This window comes from Neophocaena asiaeorientalis, unplaced genomic scaffold (assembly GCF_003031525.2).
Source record: "Neophocaena asiaeorientalis asiaeorientalis breed wild unplaced genomic scaffold, Neophocaena_asiaeorientalis_V1.1 scaffold362, whole genome shotgun sequence".
In the NCBI taxonomy this organism is placed as follows: domain Eukaryota; kingdom Metazoa; phylum Chordata; class Mammalia; order Artiodactyla; family Phocoenidae; genus Neophocaena; species Neophocaena asiaeorientalis.
In genome coordinates, this window is record NW_020175700.1 from 2,492,951 (window position 1) to 2,514,692 (window position 21,742).

At 46.4% G+C, this 21,742-nt stretch overlaps 1 protein-coding gene across 1 annotated transcript in view; it reads right to left on the reverse strand.

Annotated features, from left to right (window-relative positions):
• Positions 1–21,742, reverse strand: part of ADAMTS17 (ADAM metallopeptidase with thrombospondin type 1 motif 17) — a 346,664-nt gene that overhangs the window by 87,633 nt on the left and 237,289 nt on the right. Inside the window, exons 13-14 of the mRNA XM_024732060.1 lie at positions 21,499–21,626; positions 9,696–9,816 (exon numbers count right to left, since the gene is read on the reverse strand). Coding sequence (XP_024587828.1) covers positions 9,696–9,816; positions 21,499–21,626 — 249 coding nt within the window. The remainder of the gene's footprint in view (positions 1–9,695; positions 9,817–21,498; positions 21,627–21,742) is intronic.

Here is a 21,742-nt window from a genome sequence, read left to right on the forward strand (position 1 = left end):
GGAGAAGAGTCTGGTAGTTCCTCAAAAATAGAATTACCATATGACCTACCAATTCCACTCCTATGTATACACCCAAGAAGAATGAAAAATATATCCATGCAAAAACTTATACACAAATGTTTATGTCAGTATTATTCATTCTAACCAAAAAAGTAGAAACAACTCAAATGTCCATCAACTATTGAATGTATTTTTAAAATATGATATAACCATACAATGGAATATTGTTCAGCAAAAAAATAAAAAAGGAATGAAACATTACTAGATGTTTCAAGGAAGAACCTTGAAAATACTATGCTAAGTTACAAAAGCCAGTCACAAAGGACCACGTATTATACGATGCGACTTATATGAAGTGTCCAGAATAGATAAATAGATGGACAGCGAAAGTAGTTGCCTAGGGCTGGGGTAGGAGGGAGATGGGGAATGACTGCTAATGGGTGTGGGGTTTCTTTCTGGGATGATTGTGGTCATGGCTGCAAAACTCTGTGCATGTACTAAATCCCCTTGAATTGCACACTTTAAATGGATGAATTTTATGATGTGTGAATCATATCTCTACAAAGGTACTAAAAATAATACTGCAATGAACAGCTCTTCACATGTCTTCTTGAGCATATAAACAATGTCATACCAGGCCAGCTGTGAGAATTGCTGGGTCAAACACACATGTAGTTTAAATGTTAAATGTAAATCGCCCTCCATTATGGCTTAACTAATATAGAAGTCAGCTAATACTACAGGAGAATACATGTTTATTCACAGGCTTCTTAATACTTGATATTATCAATCCTCTGGATATTTGCTAGTTCAAGATGTGAAAAATTGTTACATCATAAATATAATTTGTTTTTCCCTCATTATCAATGTGGCCGTGCATCTTAGCACATATTTATCGGTCGTTCGCATTCACTCTTCAGTTAACTGTCTTGCTCATAAGTGTTGCCCATTTTTCTACTGGCTTTTTGTTTTGATTTAATTGATAAGCAGGAGTCTTGGAAATATATGTTAATATCTATTAATATGTATTTAATACATTTTAGACTCAAACTCTTTACTCCCTAGACTTGTTGCACACATTTTTTTCTGTCATTTGTCATTTGTTTATGGTGCCTTTTATTACAATAAAAGTCATAGTTTTAATATTTGAGATCTTCTTTTTGTTTTCTGATTGCTTCTTCTCATGACATTCTGTATTGGTTTTATGCATAAACTCACTTCTCAAATCTAAGAATAGTTAATAGAGATTTTGAACTTCTATTATTTGAGTTATCTTGCTTTTCCCATGGGTCATCTTTTCAGTTATCTTGGTCTTTCCCATTTGTGTTGCAGACTCTTTCAAGAAGGATGCCACAGATGGGTTGTCTCTATATATAGTAGCCCCTTCATCTGCAGTTTAGCTTTCTGTGGATTTAGTTATCTGTAGTTAACTACAGTCCAAAAATATTAAATGGAAAATTCCAGAAATAAACAATTCATAAGTTTAAAATTGCATGCCATTTTACTAATGTGATGAAATCTCACACAGTCCCACTCCGTCCTGCCCAGAACATGAATCATCCCTTTGTCAACCATATCCTGCCTGTTAATCACTTAGTAGCCATCTCAGCTATCAGATTGACTGTTGTGGTATCACAGGGCTTGTGTTCAAGTGACCCTATTTTACTTAATAACAGCCCCAAAGCGCCAGAGGAATGATGCTGGCAACTCGGATGTGCCAAAGAGAAGCTGTAAAGTGCTTCTTTAAGTGAAAAGGTGAAAGTTCTAGACTTAATAAAGAAAGGGAAAAAAAGTTATATGCTGAGGTTGCAAAGATCTATGGTAAGAACGAATCTCCCATTTATAAAATTGTGAAGAAGGAAAAAGAAACTTGTGCTAGTTTTGCTGTTGCACCTCAAACTGCACAAGTTATGGCCATGGTGCGTGATAAGTGCTTAGTTAAGATGGAAAAGGCATTAAATTTGTACCATAAGATATTTTGAGAGAGAGAAAGACCACATTTACATACATTTTATTACAGTATATTGTTATAATTGTTCTATTTTATTATTAGCTATTGTTAATCTCTTACTGTGCTTAATTTATAAATTAAACTTTATCACAGGTATGTATTTGTAGGAAAAAAGCATAGTATATATAGGGCTCCGTACTATCTATGCTTTCAGTCATCCACTGGGGATATTGGAAGTTATCCCCCAGGGATAAGAAGGGACTATTGTATATGGGCGGTGTTTGCTGATGGTCAGGAGTGGCTTTCAGTTAGGGGGCAGGGAGTGTTTTATGTGTTGGCAACCGAAATACCAGAATGCAGAAAAGTTTGCTATAGGTGATGTGTCATGATGCTGGCCACCAAATATTTCCAGGTCTTTCTCTGGAATCATGGTAGGAATGCATTTCCTTGCCCTCTTAAGATTGTGTGACCATGTAACTTACTTTGACCCTGAAAATGTGGGTGAAAGTGATGTGTACATAGAAGCTTTAAGAGCACCAGCACCTGATTTGCCATGTTCCCTTTTTCCTGCCAAGGTGACTGTGGCAGTGTGTGGACAATAAAATCTCTGTTAGCCCAGATCCACGAGTGGTTACGGTATGCAGAGCCTCCTGCCAACCCATGCTGGACATGCAGCGTGAGCAAGAAATGAACTTTTGTGTTAAGCCACTGATTTGGGGGGTATTTACATTGTGTTTTGTTTGTTTGCTTGTTTACCACAGCAAGACCAAGTCTATTTATTCTGATTCAAACACATATGAACATCCACTTGAGGTGTCCTTGTTCTCCCTAGATCTTTTAAAAAGTTCCTGTTTCAGTGGGTGGGGGTGGGCAAAATGGGTGAAAGGAGTCAAAAGGTATAAACTTACAGTTATAAAATAAATAACTCATGGGATGTAATGTACATCATGGTAACTGTGGTTAATAATAGTGTTGCATATTTGAAAGTTGCTAAGAGAGTAAATCTTAAAAGTTCTCATGCCAAGCAAAGAATTCTGTAACTATGTATGGTGAAAGATATTAACTAGACTTACTGGGGTGATTATTTCACAATACATACAAATATAAAATCATTATGTTGTACATATGAAGCCAATATAATGTTGTATGTCAACCATATCTCAATTAAAAATTCAATGGTCTTTGATAATGGAAAAAAAAAAAAAGTTCCTGTTCATTCATTTAAAAGTGATCTTGAGAAGCCAAGGAGATAAACACCTGTGTTCAACCAGCCATTCTGCATGGAAAGTTTAGCGGGGTCCTTTAGTCTTGATAGCAAATGTTTTGGTGTTGTTACTACAGATCCAGCCTCGGACACTTACAAATAAATGTTCTACTTGAAGACTTCACAGGTGGCAACATAGTCCGGTTCGAGTTGTTTACTTCTTGTGCCCTGATCCATCCTGATTCCCAAGCAGGACGACTTCTTGAACCAGATGGGAGTGTGGTCCTCCAGGGGATCCCTTCCAACCACCTCTGACTTAGAGGAAGCAGCAGCACTAACGTGCCCACACAGTCCCTCCACTGTCCTTATAGTGTGAGGCAAGGTTTTTTGATTAAAAATAGTTTTTGCTCCAGGAATGCTTCTCTACTTAAAAAGGGTGGCCACAAAAAAACATCTTTGAGAATCACAGCACTGGATTTTGTACCATAAATTTCTCTTAGAGAAATCCATTTCTTCTGGGGGAGTTTGAAGAATTATTGGATTCCAGGCATACAGATTGTGAATTATCAAAAACGAAGACAAAATTGTCTGAGTTCAGTGGTGATTAAAACCTTTTTTGGTTTTAATCTCCACTTAAAGCACAAAACTGACCTGGGAACAGGATCTGCTTGGGGAGCTGAATTATTCTCTGAGAGCTACTGCTGTTACAAGGACTTTTCCTATTTTGTGACTAACAAACCCTGGTGTTAGCATCACCAGGCTGCAGAATCTAAGGCAACAGACATATTCGCCAGGGTCCAAATTAGTTAATTTTCCACATTCCACAGCAAGGGGCATCTGCAACTAGTGCACGCTCACCATGCCTATTTTTAAGCTTAAATTTGGCACAAGTAGCAACACTGAAAAGGTACCTGTTTCCTCTCCTTTCTCATATACCCTCTGGGGCAGAGGCAGATGAACAGTAAAGAGCTCAGGGTAGACACACAACTCAGGTGTGGCACATCCTCAGGTGAACCCTGAACAATGGGTCAGGTCATTGTTGTGCCTGGGCTCTGCTAACCTTTCTTTCTAAGATGAGCCTCTCTGCTCAAGATATGGAGGGAAGCAATGAAAGAGAATATCCCTGAAATGAAATGCGGGGCCTCTGTCCTCAAACCAAAGAAACCATCTGTCATTCACTGTCCTCTTTCTGATGGCCCCTACCCTACCCAGAGCTCAGAGCCCACCCTGAGGTTGTTATGAAGAGTGACCAGCAAGGGAAAGAGCCCTATCACCAAGTCCCAAAGCACCTTGCCATCCCTCATACCAGATGTCCCCCTATGCAGATGCCAGACATCACCATGTTGACTGGGCATGAAATATAATTAAAGGGGGGCTTTACTCTAAGAATTCACAAGATAGAGTCATACTTTAGGTAAGATAGCAAGACTATCTTTGGAATGATTTTCCATTCTAGTCTCTGCCATCAAGCAGGAGAAATCCAGTTAGAGGGACACGATTTGGGGTCATGAGGAAGCCAAGGATAAAATTCAATACTGTTGCCATTATTCTAGGAGAACACGTAATTTTTGCCATAAGGACAAGTAGTCAGAAGGAACTTCAAAGTAATGTTGACCTTAAACCTGCCTCAAATGTTCTGAAAAATTAATATCATCAGGCTATATTTCCCTGCAAAATACTTTTTGTCTGAATTTCACAAGTAGATGATTTAGATCATATTTTTCCCTTGTTTCAGGTTCAGCAGCAATAACTTTCCTTGGAAGAAAACCATTGAGTTGGTAAGGTACCATGATGGAACACAGGTAACAACCTGGCTATGAGGACTGGGCCACTTTCAAAAGGTTGTATCAAACACATACAAAAAAAAAAAATCAAAGTTCTTTTTTTTCTGGTAATAATCTTTAAAAATGCTTGTTGGAGGATTTGTATAAGTTTCTAGTTTTCTCTTTTTACGAAAGTTGTTTATGAGAGTATTACTGTCTTTATGTTTATCCCTAAAGGTTGTTCTGGTTTCAGTGGAAATGGATTTGGGAAGCCCAGGAGTCTAGACTAATATTCTGGTTCAGTTCTCAGAATGTGAGGTCAGCACAGGTGGGCCAAAGCAAGGCCATGGTTTTTATCTCTAGCACGAAGACCAGGAGGGTCTTACCAAGTGCTCTCTGCCCTTTGGGAAGCCCAACCTTGTAATATGGAAACTTCCTTATGGAAGAAAGCATCATCTGTGGCTAAATTCTCTGGCATATCTTAGCATTTTCTGCCGAAGTGCCAGGTGGGGCTGAGGAGAATGAAGATGTATCCCTGGCACACTAACATGTGTTTCTGTATGGCCCCTAATCCCATGACTCTTTATCTTTCACAGCCTTAAAATTGGTTTTATTCTATATTTTTTCTTTTTGGTAATCAGTCTTAAACATCAATTACACATAAGCGATAAATGGCCTCAGTGTTTATCCGTGGCTTCATGCATGACTCACTCCCACTGACTCTACTCAGCAAACATTCAGGCACGTAAGTGAGGTAAAAGCCCCACACCAGGCATGTCACCACTAGTTCTGCACAGAATAGCCAAACATCTTACATGAGAAACACCTGGGAACAGCCTTTGCCATCACACACGTGGACACCTTGGTACAAAGGTTATTCTTGACTAAGAAAAAGAAATACATTGTAATTGGTTTACATGCACATTGCAGGAACTGATACTGTAGTCTGTAGTCAGGGCAGAGAAGAGTCCTGTGTCACCATCAGACAGTGGTAAATTTCCCCATGGAACCTCCACACCCCATACCTAAAGACTGGAGCACAGAACTTGGCACAAGACAGAGGTTCTAAAGCTAATTATTGAACAAACTTGTGACATGTGGATCTGTCCCTATTCAATAGGGATAGATCACGTCACTCTCCCTTTAAAGAATTGACTGTTTGAGAAGGTTCTCTTTGAGAAAAAAGTGCAAAGGGATTCAGAGCCCATGGGGCATCATGGCCAACGGTTCTCGGTGGGGACTTCAGTCCAGGTATGTTCTGGACTGAGTGTCCATGGACACCAGTCACCTTTCTAGTGTCAAAGAGCAGCATGAAATAATGTGAAAATGACACCTTAATGAAACAAAAGCATCCTATCAAGAACTTTCAAGTTACTAAATTTAAAAAAGTTCGGCTATTTCAACTCAGCCAAAGGCTTGGGCATTTTGAAGCCCATCCATCAGAAAAGTAACATGATAGCCAATTCAAGTTGATTCCTCCTAGAGATGAGTGGCCCAGGACCTCATCTGTTCAAAGTTGGGAGGCAACAGGCCAGAGGGCAATAAACAACCTCACTCAGGATGCTACACTGGGACCTCTCAAGGACACCCTGGGGGCATGGACACTGTCCCTGTGTGGGTCTGCTCTGGGTCCTCAGCTCAAGTACTTGGGTTAAGGACCCAGAAGAGTTCAGGCAAGGGTCAGGGCACATATATAATTGGGCACAAATCCTGCATTTGATTCCTCTTTATCTTTCTGGTATGGTATTTTCTTTGATATTCACCCTCAGGGTGATAAGGCATTCCTCCTCCTCCCAGTCTTTCGAGCTGGGCAGAGATGAAAGTTACCTTCCTATCTAAACTGACAGGATTCTGAATCCATCCGGCTACACTTGGAGTCACCTAGATATTACATGACCCGGGTGCTTTATACCGTTTCTAAGCTGGGTTTTTCCTTCAGCCTGAAATGCCCTTCTCCCACCCCCACTGCCAGTTAATTCCTACTTGTCCTTTAGGGCTTGGGGGCCATTGTCATCTGCCCATAGGGCTGGGCGAGGAGCCCCACCAGAACTTGGGGCCCCACAGCACACCCGCTGAGCACCTCCCTTGACTGTGACCAACTCAGTGACAGTTAACTTTTATTTCTGCAACACCTTGCTCTGAAAATACAGCAGTGCTGAATGAATGTTTACTGGGTGAATGGCCACCTGGGTGAGCACGAGCGGTATCTCTCGTACATGCCTTCCAGAACGCCAGACCTGGGTTACAGGCTAGTGTTTGATGAAATTTGTTAGCTAGTGATTCATTCACGTGTGAGCGAGTATTCCACGGACATCTTCAATAAACAGCATCCACAATGACATGAGCTTATGCTCACAGACCCCAACCACAAGGATTTGGAGAAAACAGCTTTAGACTTCAAAATGAAGGTGTGACATTTGGCAACTCTTCAGAAGGACAGAACTTTTATAGGTGGGTGACGCTAACTGAGCTTATCTTTCTCTGAAGGTTTGCTAAGGCTTTTGTGAAGGAACACTAAGCCGCATGTCAGGGTGGGGACCACTACCCCCTGGAGGATTCCAGCATCTGCCATTCTATGGGGGACTGGCTGCCACAGCCCCAGAGGCCTGATCTCCCCAGGAGGAAGCCTGCACATTCATGCCCATCTCCCTTCTGTGTATGGTTGGGGCCAGGAATAGGGTGGGATGGAGAAGGGAGAGAGCAGAGGAAAAGGACATTGCTGTGATCGGAGGAATGGATGTGTTCATGCCAAGATCAAAGGCCAACGAATGGATTAGACACTGGGGGAATGCTTTTGCCCTGATCTGGGTTCTCTCGAAGTTGTCTGCTATGTGGCATACAGTGGAAGTTTACAAAGGTGTATGGTGGAACCTTCCTTAATGCTCTACAGAATTGCCCAGGGGGCAAAAGTGGGCACGGCTGTGCTTGACCTGCCTTCCACAGAATGGAGCAATTGTAGTCAGTCTAGTTTATTAGAGCTCAGCACAGCATTCAGTTTACATAAAAGGTTCTAATGCTGCTTTTTAAAAAAAATCAATAGTAAACACTTGCCAGCTGCTGAGGTCTCGGTCCTAATAACCGTCCTCGCTGCACAGTTGCAGCAGGCAAGGTCAGTCTCATGGCAAACTGGAGTCAGGGTCCATATAGAGAAAGTAGCATCAGACAAAACAAAGAGCAGATGTTACCAAAGGTTCAGAGCAGTGCTGTCCACGAGAACTTTCTGTAAGGAAGAGTTCTTTCTCTGCATCATCCAACACGGGACCCCCAGTCACATGTGGCAACGGGGCACTTGAAATGTGGCTAGTGGGACTGATGGCTGAAGTTTTAAGTTTGTTTAATTTTAACTAATTATATTTAAAATTTGAATCAATGCCAGTGGCCTGTGGCTACTGTCCTGCATGGTGCAGCTTTGGAGGGCACCTCCCCCACACCGACTTGTTCCAACATCAGCTCCTTTAGCTTTCCTCGGGAGCCAGGCAGCAGGCACAGGTTCTCACTCAAGCTTCCTGTTCCACAGCCTGGGCACCTATCTTTAAGTCCTGAAACCAGCCCTTACGGGGCCTGAAGTGTAATTTTTAATGTCATTTTGTATTTGCATTTGCCCCTGGTTTTGCTTTCACAGGCTCCTGCAAAGCATCTGTGCAACAGGCCGCCCTTTCCAAAGTATCTAGAAGGAATGTTTCCTCCAGACCAGGTCTTCTGTCCAAATAGAGAAAAGGGGGACGTGCACAGACTTCTCCTCTCTGCCTTTCCTAGAGGCCCACTCTGTGGGACAGGGAGGAACAACTGTGATTCTATCCCCTTGTTGGGTGGAACTGGACTGAAACACTTTTCTTCAAAGCAGTTGTGGGAATTAGAACTGAAGCTTTTCAGCTCAGCTCCACTCAAGAAGTTATCTTGGTGATGTCACTCTTGGTGACGTCGGGTGAGGGGACACTTGCCCTCCGGGTGACTTGCCCGCCTCACGCTCCCCTCATTGAGTATCAAGCAGGTACTTCCCTGTACATCACAAGCTGGTGGCCACCAGGACAGGAAATCAGAAATGCTCTCCCACCTCTGGGCGAAGCAGCCTACAGCTGTGAGGATGGTTCCAGTGGAAAGACTGTGAGGTCCATTAGCTGAACCCCGCCGACCTCTCCACGCCCAGAGTTGGAGAAGGTCTGCATCTGGGACACGGAAGATGCAGTGACTCTGCAGCCTCAGCCGGTGGATGCATCGCAGACGTCCCGGAACATGAGGCTTCATGCACGTTTTAGGGATCTGTGTAAACGCTATTCTACTCTTACTGACAGAAAACTCAGAAACAGAGAAAACCTCTTCCATCCATAGGTAAAAATGATGTGGCAAAGTATCTTCATCACCGCCTCTGTGTGCCGGACAGACGAGGGGCTGGCACACACTAAGGGGCGGGGCTGGTGGGACAGGGCCGCTACTGTGTGAGAACGGACCTCGGGGCCGAACCCGGAGGGCCACAGGCAGACTGTTCATGTCTAGGAACCTAAAGATGTTATTCTGGCTAAAATGTCCTTCTCTGCCTTTCAGAAATCCTAAGACTGTGGTGCTCTATCTACTATTAATTACTCCTTAAATGTGAGATGTGGGGAAGGCACGTAAGCGTTGGCTTTTGGGTAACATAATATACAATAAGACTGGCTTTGGGGCAATAAAATATACCACACTTGTAGGAGGCCCAGTAGCTGCAGCAACACCTTGGGGCCCACACTCACCCGTCCACCAGGCGTGGCCCAGGTCACCTTTCCTCGGGCCCTGAGCTCACCTGTGCCCCGAGAGTGGCTGAAGTCACCCTTCACCACGCGGCAGGTCTTGCCGTCCCCGCTGCAGACCCCACACCGGTCTTCTTTGGCCGCAGACCCAATGATTCCATCACAGCCGATTTTCTAAATAAGCAGAGCGCTGGGTTATTCTGGGTATAGGACTCAGAGACACACCCTGCAGGGCTGACTTCTCCATGAGGCCCAGCAGGCTGGTGCATGGGGGCCCATGATACCTCCAGAGGCCCAAGCAAATGTTTTAATTTATTTTAAAATCAGAAGAGAAAAAAGAACACGATCCAACTAGTATTATATTTGTCTTTACACCCACAGAGTCATCAAATACAGGTTTTAGTATTTGTTATGGAGGAGAGGCCTGCGAAGGCCCAAGTGCCCAGAACTCACACTGAGGCCTGAGCCGGTCCCTTCCAGAGCTGCCTGAGGCGGGGCTGAGGGGAGGGAGGGAAGCCGGCTCCCACACCTTCTGTTGTGGCCATAATTTCACACAATCCATGATCCCCTTGGAGCTGCGTGGGTCCTTGGTTCTTTCTCAGTTGGAACAGCCAACAGTCTCAGAAGACACAGCAGAGACCACAGTGACTTTTCTGCTGAGGTCGGGAAGCCCAGAGCTCACTCAGGCATGGCTGGGAATGAGCACCCTAGTTCTCAGTTAGGGGGATTTAGCCCAAGAAGATACCCTGCTGCTCAGATTTTTTCAACGAGGCCTGTCTGAGGGCAGAGGAGGGTCGCCCTGACACTGGGTGGCTCCGGGCAGCACAGCCCACATCAGTTCATAAAAAGTGGGAAAAGGTTGTGAACTCCTGTTTTTCCTTAAAAAAAAAAAATGCACGAGACTTTTGTGGTCTGCAAAATAACATACCTAAGTTTATGTTATGGTAAACACTGGTGTGTTTAATTATTTGCAAGCTAAATTGCTAAAATGCCTCTCTACATTTCTCCCCTAAAGTGAAGAATTCCAGAACAAGAACTGGGTCTTCCCCACTGCCCTGTACCCTGCACTAGGTACTGGTGCCTCAAGCTGTGAAGGGTTCTACAGCCAGATAACCCAGGCCAAGGTGATTGTGCTCTTTCCTCCCTCCTTACACCCCACTCCAACCGGGGCAGGGCACGGGGCAGAGCCGGCTGAACAGCAGACCTCCTGGAGGCAAAGGCTTGGCCCCATGGCTCACCAACTGAACCCTCTGCTTCATAAAGGCAGTGCTTCTTCAACATAAACGTGCATCCGCCTCACCAGGAGGGCTGTGAAAACACTGATGCGGGATCCATCCCTAGAGTTTCTGATCCAGCAGGGCTGGGTGGGCCTGAGAATCTGTATTTCTATGAAGTTCCCAGGTGATGCTGCTGTTGCTGGCCGGGACCACACTTGGAGAACCCTGGCACCGCGGAATGCTACACGAAGAGCAAGTGAGTGTTCTTCATAGTCAACGGTCCTGAAGTCTCACCCTTGGATCCTTTTGTTTCTTTGGGAAAGAATTAATGAGAAATTACTATCGTGTGTACAAAATTGATAGCATCACTGAATATATTTCAGTGAAGACTTGAAGATATGCTAAGTGCAGAGCAAATGTGGTCCCAAAATGACCATTATGAAAACTGAAAAAGGGCAGCATTTAAAAAAAAAAAAGAAGCTCAAACGTGTTCAAAGTTAGTATAAAAACAGGTAAAGGGCAAGATCGGGGGCTTTAGCAGCTAGAGGCCAGGCAATGAGCAAAAGGAGAGAGTGGACGTATGGGTGATTTAGTGACACATGGAGACCCGATGGTAACTGGCATTGACTGTCACACCTTGCCAGGGCAGATCACCAATGCGACTTGGAGGCTGACACAGGGTACCTTGAACTTGGATCATGTGGCAGGAGCTGGCTAAGTTCACGATCTGGACTGCTGGCTGATTGCTATGAAGATGCTTACTGTAAAATTACAGGTGCTAAGAATACAAGGCAGCCAAGATCTGAAATTTTGCTCAGCCAGCATGCTCAGCAAATGCCCTGGGGCCACGTCTGTGTGGCCACATGTGTGCTGCCCATCTTCGTGTCTCCTCGTGTCCCAGAGCCCAACGTCCCAGCCCCCAGCCTGTTTCTAGTGCTGCCACAGGGCTAACACCCATAGAGCCAGCCCCTGTACCTTGGCTGCTTTCGTGTCACCCTGACCTGTCCCCACATGGCTTCCCCATCTCCCAGGCGCTCTCAGCTCTAGACTTCTCTCTCACTGGCTTTTTATTATTTTTTAATCACTCCTGCCCAACAATAGTGGGTCTCTGACTTGAGCAGGTAGCATCCGATACCTTAGTCAGGGTTTCTTGATAAAAGTTTTCTAGATGCTCTAAGTTAACAACCCACTTGTTCTAGACAGCTTCCCCCAAGCCCAGCGATGACACCTGACAAATCTGGGGCCACATAGCAAGTGACTGGCAGGGCCAGGAACAGTCCCCCACCTCCTGCCTCCCAGCTCCAGGCTGGCTGGATATCTCCCCTGACTGTCCTCAGCCTGGCGAGGTCTTCTGGACAAAGTAAGGCCTCTCCCCAAAGTATGCTGGCTTTGTGAGAATTTGGAAACGTTCAGAATAGAGAAGCTAAAAGAACACCAGAAACACTACCTTTGGGGAAAGGAAATGTGAGGGGAGAATCCACGCTAGAATTTCAAAAGGCTACCTGTTGTCTGGCTAAGAGATCATGGCTAGGAGGCACAGTTTGCATTTGAAATCTGCCAGACAAAGAATTCACCTGAATGCAGGAAGGACAGGCGTGGGAGGTGCTTCAGGGAGCAGCGCGACAAGGGACTCACTGGGAGGAAGGGCCTTTAGCAGGAGAGCACACATTTTCCTAGATGAGCAAACTGCTTTCCCTCCAAAGAGTCCCCTGAAAGAAGGATCTTGGTGGGAAAGAGAAAAGTGATAGTGAGGAAGGGCAGTAGCTTAAGTGAGTGCTTATAAAGCCCCTGCACAGCCAGACCAGCATTAGGTGTCCTCGGGATGTTGCTCCAGACAAGCAGAGGCAGGTCAGGGGGCAATTGTCTCCCCTCACTGTGATTCTCTCCATTGCTCCTAAAACATAATATAAAGAACATGTACACACTTGCTCAGTAGCAAGGCCCCAACTGGCACTGAGATAGACCTCACAGGATCTAAAGTTTAAGTACATACAATGTTTGGAATTGATTTCCTTTTTTTCGGGGATGAGGTCACCATCAGTTAGGAACCCAGCAAGGCCTTGATATCTGCGGGACTGCCGGAGTGCGCTGCTGCCTTGTGACACTTGGGCACACTTGGCCTGCAAGAAGCTAGTCCTGGCCTCTGTTCCTAGAGTCCAGGTTATTCACAGGTAAGTCCAGGGGCCCACTGTCATCTATTTCTCTCAGGAGGTGCTGCATGATCCTTTCCGAAACATGAGCCACCTGCTTATTTTTCCATTGGGGTGATAGGTCTTGAGGGCTAAAATTTGTCTATTAAAATGGTACGCCCTTTCACACAATTCTTGCTCTGCACTTGCTAAAGGGAATAACACCTCCTGGTTTGATCATCTGTGGTCAATTTCTAGGGCAGACAGATAATCTCCTGGGCCCAGGAACACAGATCATGCGGGGTGGCACTTATGAAGCTCCAGCACACTGCAATCACCTGAAGGCCTAGGTAGGTCACACATTGCTGGGTGGGGCCCAAGGATTTGTGTTTCCGCTGAATTCCCAGGTGATGCTGCAGGCCTAGGGCTTACTGGGAGACCACTGGGCTAGGTTTAGAACTCAGAGAGAGACCTTCCTGGAGATGGCCACGGCTGTGAGACTCCAGCCCTGTGTCCTGAAGAAGTGTCCTTTCTCCCTCCGGAAAGGCCCCGTGCATGGAGCTCCCACTGGGAGCTCTGTCACCCCTGAGTCAAAGCAGTTCTGGGCTGAGGTATCTTGGAGGGATGTGGAGGACAGTGCTGACGCCCCTCTGCTCCCAGGAACTAGGGCCCTCTTACAATGGTGCTCAGGTCAAGTAAACAATCTATGGGAAGCTCCATCATGACAGAACGTCTAGTTATAAAACCCCACATGCCTTCAAATGAGGGCCTTACAGATCACCTGAACGCTGGTTTAAGGGCTGTTCAGAACTTCCTACTCACAGGTCTCCTCCATCCAGGAAACAGAGATCCAGACCTGAAGCCTTCAAAAGCCTTATTTGCAGGATTCACATCGTCTTATGCGTTAAACTGTCAAAGGCTGGATACAGGGGGAAACTCCTCTGCTATTTTCTCCTCTTTCCTTACCCAGCATTTTTTTTGATTTTAAAAACTAGTTTCTTTTGTTAAAATTTCACCTCTCAGAACAAAAGTATCCTCAGACCATGACTTAAGATTGTAGCTAACTGGCTTCTGGACTAGGGCTAAGTTACCCGGCAGGTGGGCAGTCAGCTTCTCTTCCGTCAATGTTGTGCTCAAAGTTGAGGTTCACCATGTGTGTCCTGAGGATTGTTACAGATTTGGACATGAGCCTCAGTTTCCCCATTCTAAAAATGAGAATATTAACCTCAATCTCAGAGAGTTGTTGTAAAAATTACCTCTTCTCTGGTTCAAGAAACCCAGGCTCACCACTCAGGCCCTGGTGAGAGGTTGGCCCTTTCAGGATGGATGGAGACTGTTCACAGACCATCTTCCTTCTAAGGGGCTGGGGGACACGCCCCCTCCCCTCTCTCTATTTGAGCAGAGCAGAGCTCAACAGATAATTGTCCTCTATCCCTCTTCTGCCACAGAATCCCTGCTCCTCCAAAAAAGGCAAAGGGGAAGGAGAAGGTATTGGTAGGTAGGACTGCATCTTACCTCTGTTCCTCTTGGGGGTGATGCATGAGAGCTGTGTGCAAAGGCCCATGTGCAGGTGGGCTCTCCCGTGATGTTAAGCAGCCCCACCTGCAGCGGGTCATGGTCTGTCCCAGTGGGCTTCTTAGGTCAGGTGCAAACAGGGATGCTTGCAGGGTCACCCTGTATATTAATTATCTGGGACACCCAGGGGCTGGGACAGTTTTGTGTGCTCTGCTCTCTGCCTGGTATTAGATGCCAAGATGAATTTAAAGGGAGAGCACACAGGGAGGTCTGTGTCTGAACAGCAGCAAATCTGAGAACCAAGGGGCAAGAGCCAAACTAATCTGCCAGCAGTGGCATTTTCTCCCTTTGCTACGCAGTAGTGCCAGCAACATACGATATTCTTGGAAGGGGCTGGGATTCTTTCTTTCCCCCAAAATACTGAATGTTAGAGGAGATTTAATGCCTGTATTTATGAGGCTTGGTGTTCCAGAGGACAAGAAGACAAAATTAAAGGAAACTCCAAATAATAAACTCTTGAATCTTCCCATGTTATCTTAGTGATCCCCGGCAGTCACTTTTCTACATACACTAGGAATTCCTGCTACTCATTTCTGAGCTTCCAAAGCAGTTCCTACTCAGCATCTGTTGGTCAGAGCCCTGCTCTGCTGAAGTCAGAGTGTGTGTGACACCAAGGGGAGGACACTGTCTGGAGAATAATTAATCAAAGGCTCAGGATGGTAGGGACCTGGCAGGAAAAGCACAAGTTCTTTTGGTAGAGATAGTTCCTGTGAAACATGCAAAAAGACTAGAAAAGCATTAGTGCTCAGAACTATGTTCTGGAGGAGGGGGAGGGACGGACCATGAACAGGACAGAAGTGAAGAATATCCATCTTTAGTGATTTAAAACCTGGATTCTGCCCCCAGAATCCTGCCGCAGCTCGATGGACCATCACCAGTGACAGACAACCTCCTGGTCACCACATCCAGTGACCATTTCTCCATCCTCATCTTTGATCTGTCACTCTGTAGCATCTGATGATACCCCATCTGCGGCTGTGCATACATTCATTCACCCAAAGCACGGTTACTGGACTCCTGTTACATGCCTAACCTGGAATAAAGACGCTAAGACAGAGGCCGAGAAGGGAGCGGGCATCCGAGCCGTCTCTTGTGTGATTCTCTACTGATCCCTTGGACAGTTCTGCCTCCCCCGCCTCTCTCCGAAAGCGGGCAGCTCTCGTGCCCCTTCTGCTTCTGATTTTTCTTGGTAATGTCACCTTCTCCTTAAGCTGCAACAATCACTCACATGCAGACGGCTCTTAGACCTCGCACTCGCCCTCCCACCCAGGCTCACAGAGGGCTGGTCTGCTGACAACACCCCTAGACTCTCTGGCCAGGACACTGACCTCAATGGGGCCACACTGAAACACCGGCTCCTCCTCTAAAGCTGCTGGCTCCTGACTTCTCAGTTCTACTGTTGGATGCCTCTTGCTGCCCTCCTGGAGCTGACAGACATGGCTGCCTTCCCGGCCCTAAGCCTGAGATCCTCCAGGTCATTTCCGACCCCTCTTCTTGATATACTCACTTAGGTGCCGGCCTCGTGGCTTTGTCCCCTGAAACCTCTCTAGTGTCTATTTCTTCTCTGTGCTCATGGCCACTGCCCAGTTTAGACCCTCATTACTCAGCAAATGACTTATCACACTGGTTTTCTCCCCGCTGCTGCCAGATTGATCTTCACCTGGTCATGGCTGTGGACCCCACTGCCTATCAAGTATGCCTGCACTTAGGAACCTGGGACCCTCCCTGATCTCATCCCAACCGCTCAGCCCCCCAGCTTCCCTCCCTCCTTTTCCAAGTGCACACTGAGTCCAACCACCTCCAGCTCCCGCGAGCTCCATCACACCCACAGTCAGAATAAACCCAGATTCCAGCCACAGCCTGCCCAGCCCTGCCCGGCCCAGGCCTTGCCTGGAGCCTCTGCCCCCTGCCCTCCACTGTTTCTGGAATGTGCCAGCCCCGCCCCTCTGCCTTCTGCTGGGAGTGTCCCCCTCCCATATCTCCGCTGGGCCGGCTCTGTCTCCTCGGAGGGCCCTGCTGCACCACCCACAGCCCACTGTCTACGACACTGTTTCGTCCTCACACGGGCCAGTCCCAGGAATGACCAGGTCTGTGAGTTTACATGTTTCTTGTCTGTATGGTGCATGGGGACAGGAACCCTCTTGGTCCTGCTGAGCACTGCATGCCCAGAGCACCTTTCAGCGTCCAGCACATGGAATGTTCTTTCTGCTCTGTCTAAACCCAGTCTCTCACTGGCTCTCCATCACACCTTCACCTGTGGTTGTTAGGGTCTCACATGAGTCAGTCTCATCTTTCTGACAGACGCACCATAAGCATGCTGAGGACAGTGTCTTATAATCCTCTGTACTCTTGCCCTCAACCCAAACACAGTGGCCAGCATGGTGCTGAGCACAGAACACGTGTTGAATAAACACATAAAAATGCTGACCTCTCATCAAGCTGGGCCCTGGGCCAAACTGGGAATAGGAGACTTTGGTTTTCAAACCAGGCCCTCTGCACCCCCAGCCTGACAGCAGAGTCACCCCTCCCACAACAGCGCAGTTTAACTTTCTCATTTTTGAACTGGGACTTCCTCACACAGGTTTCGATGGTCTTGTTTGTGTTTATTTTTCTGGCTGAGAGGAGAAGCACTTCCTTTCTTCAACTTAATAGCTATCTTCCAACTACTGCCTCTCTCTCTCTCTGCTGTTAGAGGGACACCACTGACTTCTTGTTTTAAATTTAATTGCTACTTTCAGCCAGCGATGCAGCCCCCATCCCAGCATCGTCTGGGCTCCTGGGTCAGCTCCACCAAGTCCTGCTGGGCTCGTCTTCCTCATTCCGGACTTCACCCTTGTCTTGCTAAACTACATGTCATTTCTTCAGAATGGGTGCATGGGAAATAAAATTTCTGAGTTCTTCCATGTCTCAAAATTACTTTATTTTGCCTGCATGCTTGGTTGATCATTTGGCTGCATACAGAATTCAGTAATTATCTCAATTTTCTGCCAGGGTCAGTTTTCCTGTTTGTTTTTCTTGGTCTTTCTCATTCCTGCTGCTGGTTTTCTTCAGAGAGCTGATGATCTCTGGTTGACCACTCGTATTTGAGAATGAGGCACAGAAGGGCCAACTGATGGAACTCCAGATGCGAGGGTGGCAGTCTTCCATTCGGGACTGGCGGGAGGGAAGCTGGGCTCTGCCCCCAGTCCCAGAGGGTGGATGCTATGCTAGAATACTAGGGTCCCTCCCCTGCTTCAGCTGTCCCTGAACAGCTTATCACACAACTTCGGAAAAGAGCCTGAAGATAACTTCCTAACAGCCCGTCAAGCTCCCAGTGCCAGGCTGGGCATGGTCAGCAATGGTAACTCATTATTTTCAGCCAACTCCTCCCTCCCACTCCATTCCCAAGTACTAGACTTCCTCAAGCATCTTGCTTTCTTTCTGGTTGTGACTCTCCATCTGTTCCAGTTTTGGCCTCTGTTTCTTCAGTGAAACTTCCATCCACTTCTGCCCTCTTGTCAAAGGGTGGCCTCTGCTTCTCTTCACCACCATGGTTTGTGCTAAGCTGCCTTAACCATTGGATTAGTGGAGTACTGGGATGGAGGAGGGGTGAACATGTGGCTCAGTCTGCTGGCTTAATCCAGAAGTTGCTATGGGAGGTTAATCAGATAAAAGGGATACAGGAAATGACTTCAGAGTTTTAAGCACTGCTGTGGATAAAGTTTCAGCACTGTTGAAAGGCCCATGCATGCAAAAACACCCGGTACAGATTCCTGCATGCTTGTTACCCCTTTTTACACAGGGGGACTCTGAGGCCAGAACCTCTTATAATTCTCCTAGATTCTAGCAGTAATTCCATTTGCCTAATAGACCACAAAATAAGAGGCCAATAAATTCTGGGCAATGAAAATGGTCCATTGAAATAAGCTCCAGATTCCAGAATCGCTGAAGTCCTAAGAGCAGGGGACCCACCCACTCTTTTTTTCTGATTGCAAAATGCAATCAGAGGCTGTCTGTCCTTTAAGCCAGCCCCTTGGAGAACACAGACAATCAGACACAATCCCTCCACTGAATAAGCTTATAGGCCCTGAAGGTGTTTTGTTTTGGTGTTCATCAAGCCAGGGATATGTACACAAGTTAGGGTCCCAAGGAAATGTGACTGTAATCGGAGTACATTGGCTGCAAGTGTACGTTAGCTGATGAGGCCTTAAAGAAAAGCCAAGCATATCTGGTCCCAGGTCCATGCAGACATGTCCATCCATTTGACTCACCCACTGCCGGTCAGCAGCTTTGAGGCAAGTTGCACATTAGAGGCGTATTAACTTGATTTCCTTGCTTCTGGAGGCCAACAGTAGGAATCATTAATGATGGGACTCCTGATTTATAGGGACTTGCTGAAAAATAGACAATGTTTGTGTTTCTTCCCCCAACTCACTCCCACTTTTATGAGCGCTGTTAAGTTTCATTTCAGCATGTTAAGTAATTTGTGACTCACTGAAATGAAACTTAACTCAGTCCTCATAAAACAGAGTAAAATGGTATTTTTGTGTTTCATGTTATGGTTTGAATCAGCCTGCTATTTGGAGCTTAGTGGAATCTTCTCAAAATGCCATTTTGGAGCCTCTCGTCCCTGCCATTCCCCACCAACTAGTCACCATGTTTCTCAGAATTTCCCAGAACTCCTTCTGCTACCCCAAAATAGCAAAATTTATAGCTAAAGGGAACAGTGGGAAAAGCTAGCAAGTAAACCATGGCAACATTTCTGGAAGTGCTGTCTTACATAAAATGTGGATGATTTCTACCTTTTATCCACTATGATAATGGATAGATAACGACATTGATGAATAGGTACAGACCCTCTGCTCACAAAACCCCTGAGATATCTTTTTATTACTATTACTCTTCTTCTCTTTAACCAATATTCCTTGCCTTACTCATTCACAAGGACCACAGAAATCCAGAACTTTCCACTTTGGCAATCACTGTAACTAGGCATAAATACTGTATTTGTACTTAATTTCTTAGTCTTCTTTAAATATGCTCAATGTTATTATAAAACTTCATTAACTCTGACTTTACTAATTTGGATTTTTGTGAGAATTGAGTTAACCTTGGGCTAAAGTTAACCTTCATAGATTCTCTCTGAAGAATGAGCACCCTTAGAAAAATTACGGATGGAATTTTTAACTTCCTTCAGAAAGCAAGTTGTTTCTCTCATGAGGTGCTTGCTGGCAGGTGTGCTGCCATATCCCAGGACAGTGGTCCTTTTGCTAGGACTGGTGGGCAGCCTGGAGGCTGTGGGTCACTGGGATGCTTCCAGGTACAGGAGATGGTACTTCCAAGAACTGGCAGGCAGCGGTCTCCCCATTGTCAGGGTGAGGCTCTAAGGAGCATGAGCCCCACCTGCTGTACAGCACTGTGAAAGGGGCCACCGTCTGCACCGCCGTGCTCTAGAGCCCCCTGCCTTGAGGGGTCGTGTTTGGTTAGCACTAAGTCTCAGCACAGGATGAGTAAATGCAATGATGAAGATGGTGGTAGAGGCATTTGAGATGGACTAGGGGGTGGAATGGGATGGGGGTGGGAATGGGAAGGCGAGTGTACACATATCATTCGTGTCACACCCAAGTGCAGGGCAGGCTCTGGTTTGATGGTGCCCTGATGACTGCACACTTAAGGCTATTGAAATATCTTGAGTGGCATCTCAAAAACCCTGCTGTACTCACTAAAGGACTGAGAGTTTCACTGTCATGGTATGGGGGAGATTCCCTAATTGAAAAGGCTGCAGTTAGAACCAAAGTCACGGAAGGGGCACACTGGCACTGATTGCTTAGAGCTGAAATCATGTCTGGCCACTTAACATGGACCGCACTGGCCAGAAAATTTCAGGATTCTTAGAAATGTTTCCACATTGATAAGAACACTGCAGAAGATGCTGGTGAGAGGCTGGAGGTGGCTCAGCTGGTGCTGCTCTAAAGAATACAAGTGCTTTTAACTTGGGAAATGTTTGCTAAAGGAACATACGTCATTGGGCTGCACCACGGCCCATGCAAGTGTATAATTTAGGACAGAAACAGATCTTGCACTTGGCTTGCTAGCAGGTTTACCAAAGAACCAGAACCATCAGCCATTTTTCTTTCAATGATAATGGTAAGATCATTGTTCACATCTCCGCCAGAGGCGCTGCCCATTCTTTGCTACAATGCAGCAGCCCTGAGGGCCTGTTGCCCCTCCTTCCCTGGGAGGATGCCTGGCCAAGACTCTGGTGCACCAAGTGTCTATCACCCCTACATATTCGTATTTGATAACAAAGCCAGGCAGTGCCAAAGGAGTCTGGATACTGTCAAGTTTTTCCCTGAAAAATCCTAGTCTTAGACTAGTTTGGACTTTGCAGGGAAAAAAATCCACTAGGGTTGAAATGGTCGGACACCCTCCCTCCCTCCTTTCTCTTTTTGTCTTCTTAAATGACATCTTTCATCATGCTAATGAATCACAGACATCCAACATCAGGATGGGTTTGGGGATTATATTCCAATGGGTGGAGCAGTCCCCAAAAGCCAAGCACAGTCACATCCCCAGGTACCACCTGTGAAGGCATCTGCTCAGTTTTACTATATCTTTTATAGCTAAACAAGCACAGCTTGTCCAAAAACATATGTTCGTATACATCTTCCAGTCCCACCTAGTAGTCTATCTGCTCTTCCCTTTGTCATGATGTCTAAAGTTACTCCAAATTTTTTGAGATGACCCATGTTGCCACTACTCTTTCAGCACCTCAACTCTTGGTTGGCCTGCACTTGGGCCTCATGCTCAGTCACTGCTGAGGGAGGAAGGGGTGCCAGGCTGCAGGTGGCAGCACCACCGATGCAATTCCTCACCCAGGCCCCCGCCACCCTGAGCCCCTCTGGAGGGAGCCTCCCCTCCAAAGCCCTGCCAAGGACACAAGGAAAACACGTCACCTGGCACCTGCCGTGCACACAGAGGTCGGTCTCGTAGGGCCCGCAAGGCGTGCCGTCCAGGACCCTGTCGGCCACCAGCAGCGGGGACTCCTTCCCGAGGGGCGAGCAGTAGAGTTCACACGGCTTATCTAAGGAGGGAAAGGGGTGGACGTTGACGTGGGATGGGGTTTGGGGGCCATGCAGGGTGCAGATGCACATGAGCGACAGGCCAGCCCAAGAGACGAGAAGTCGGCATGGGATCAAG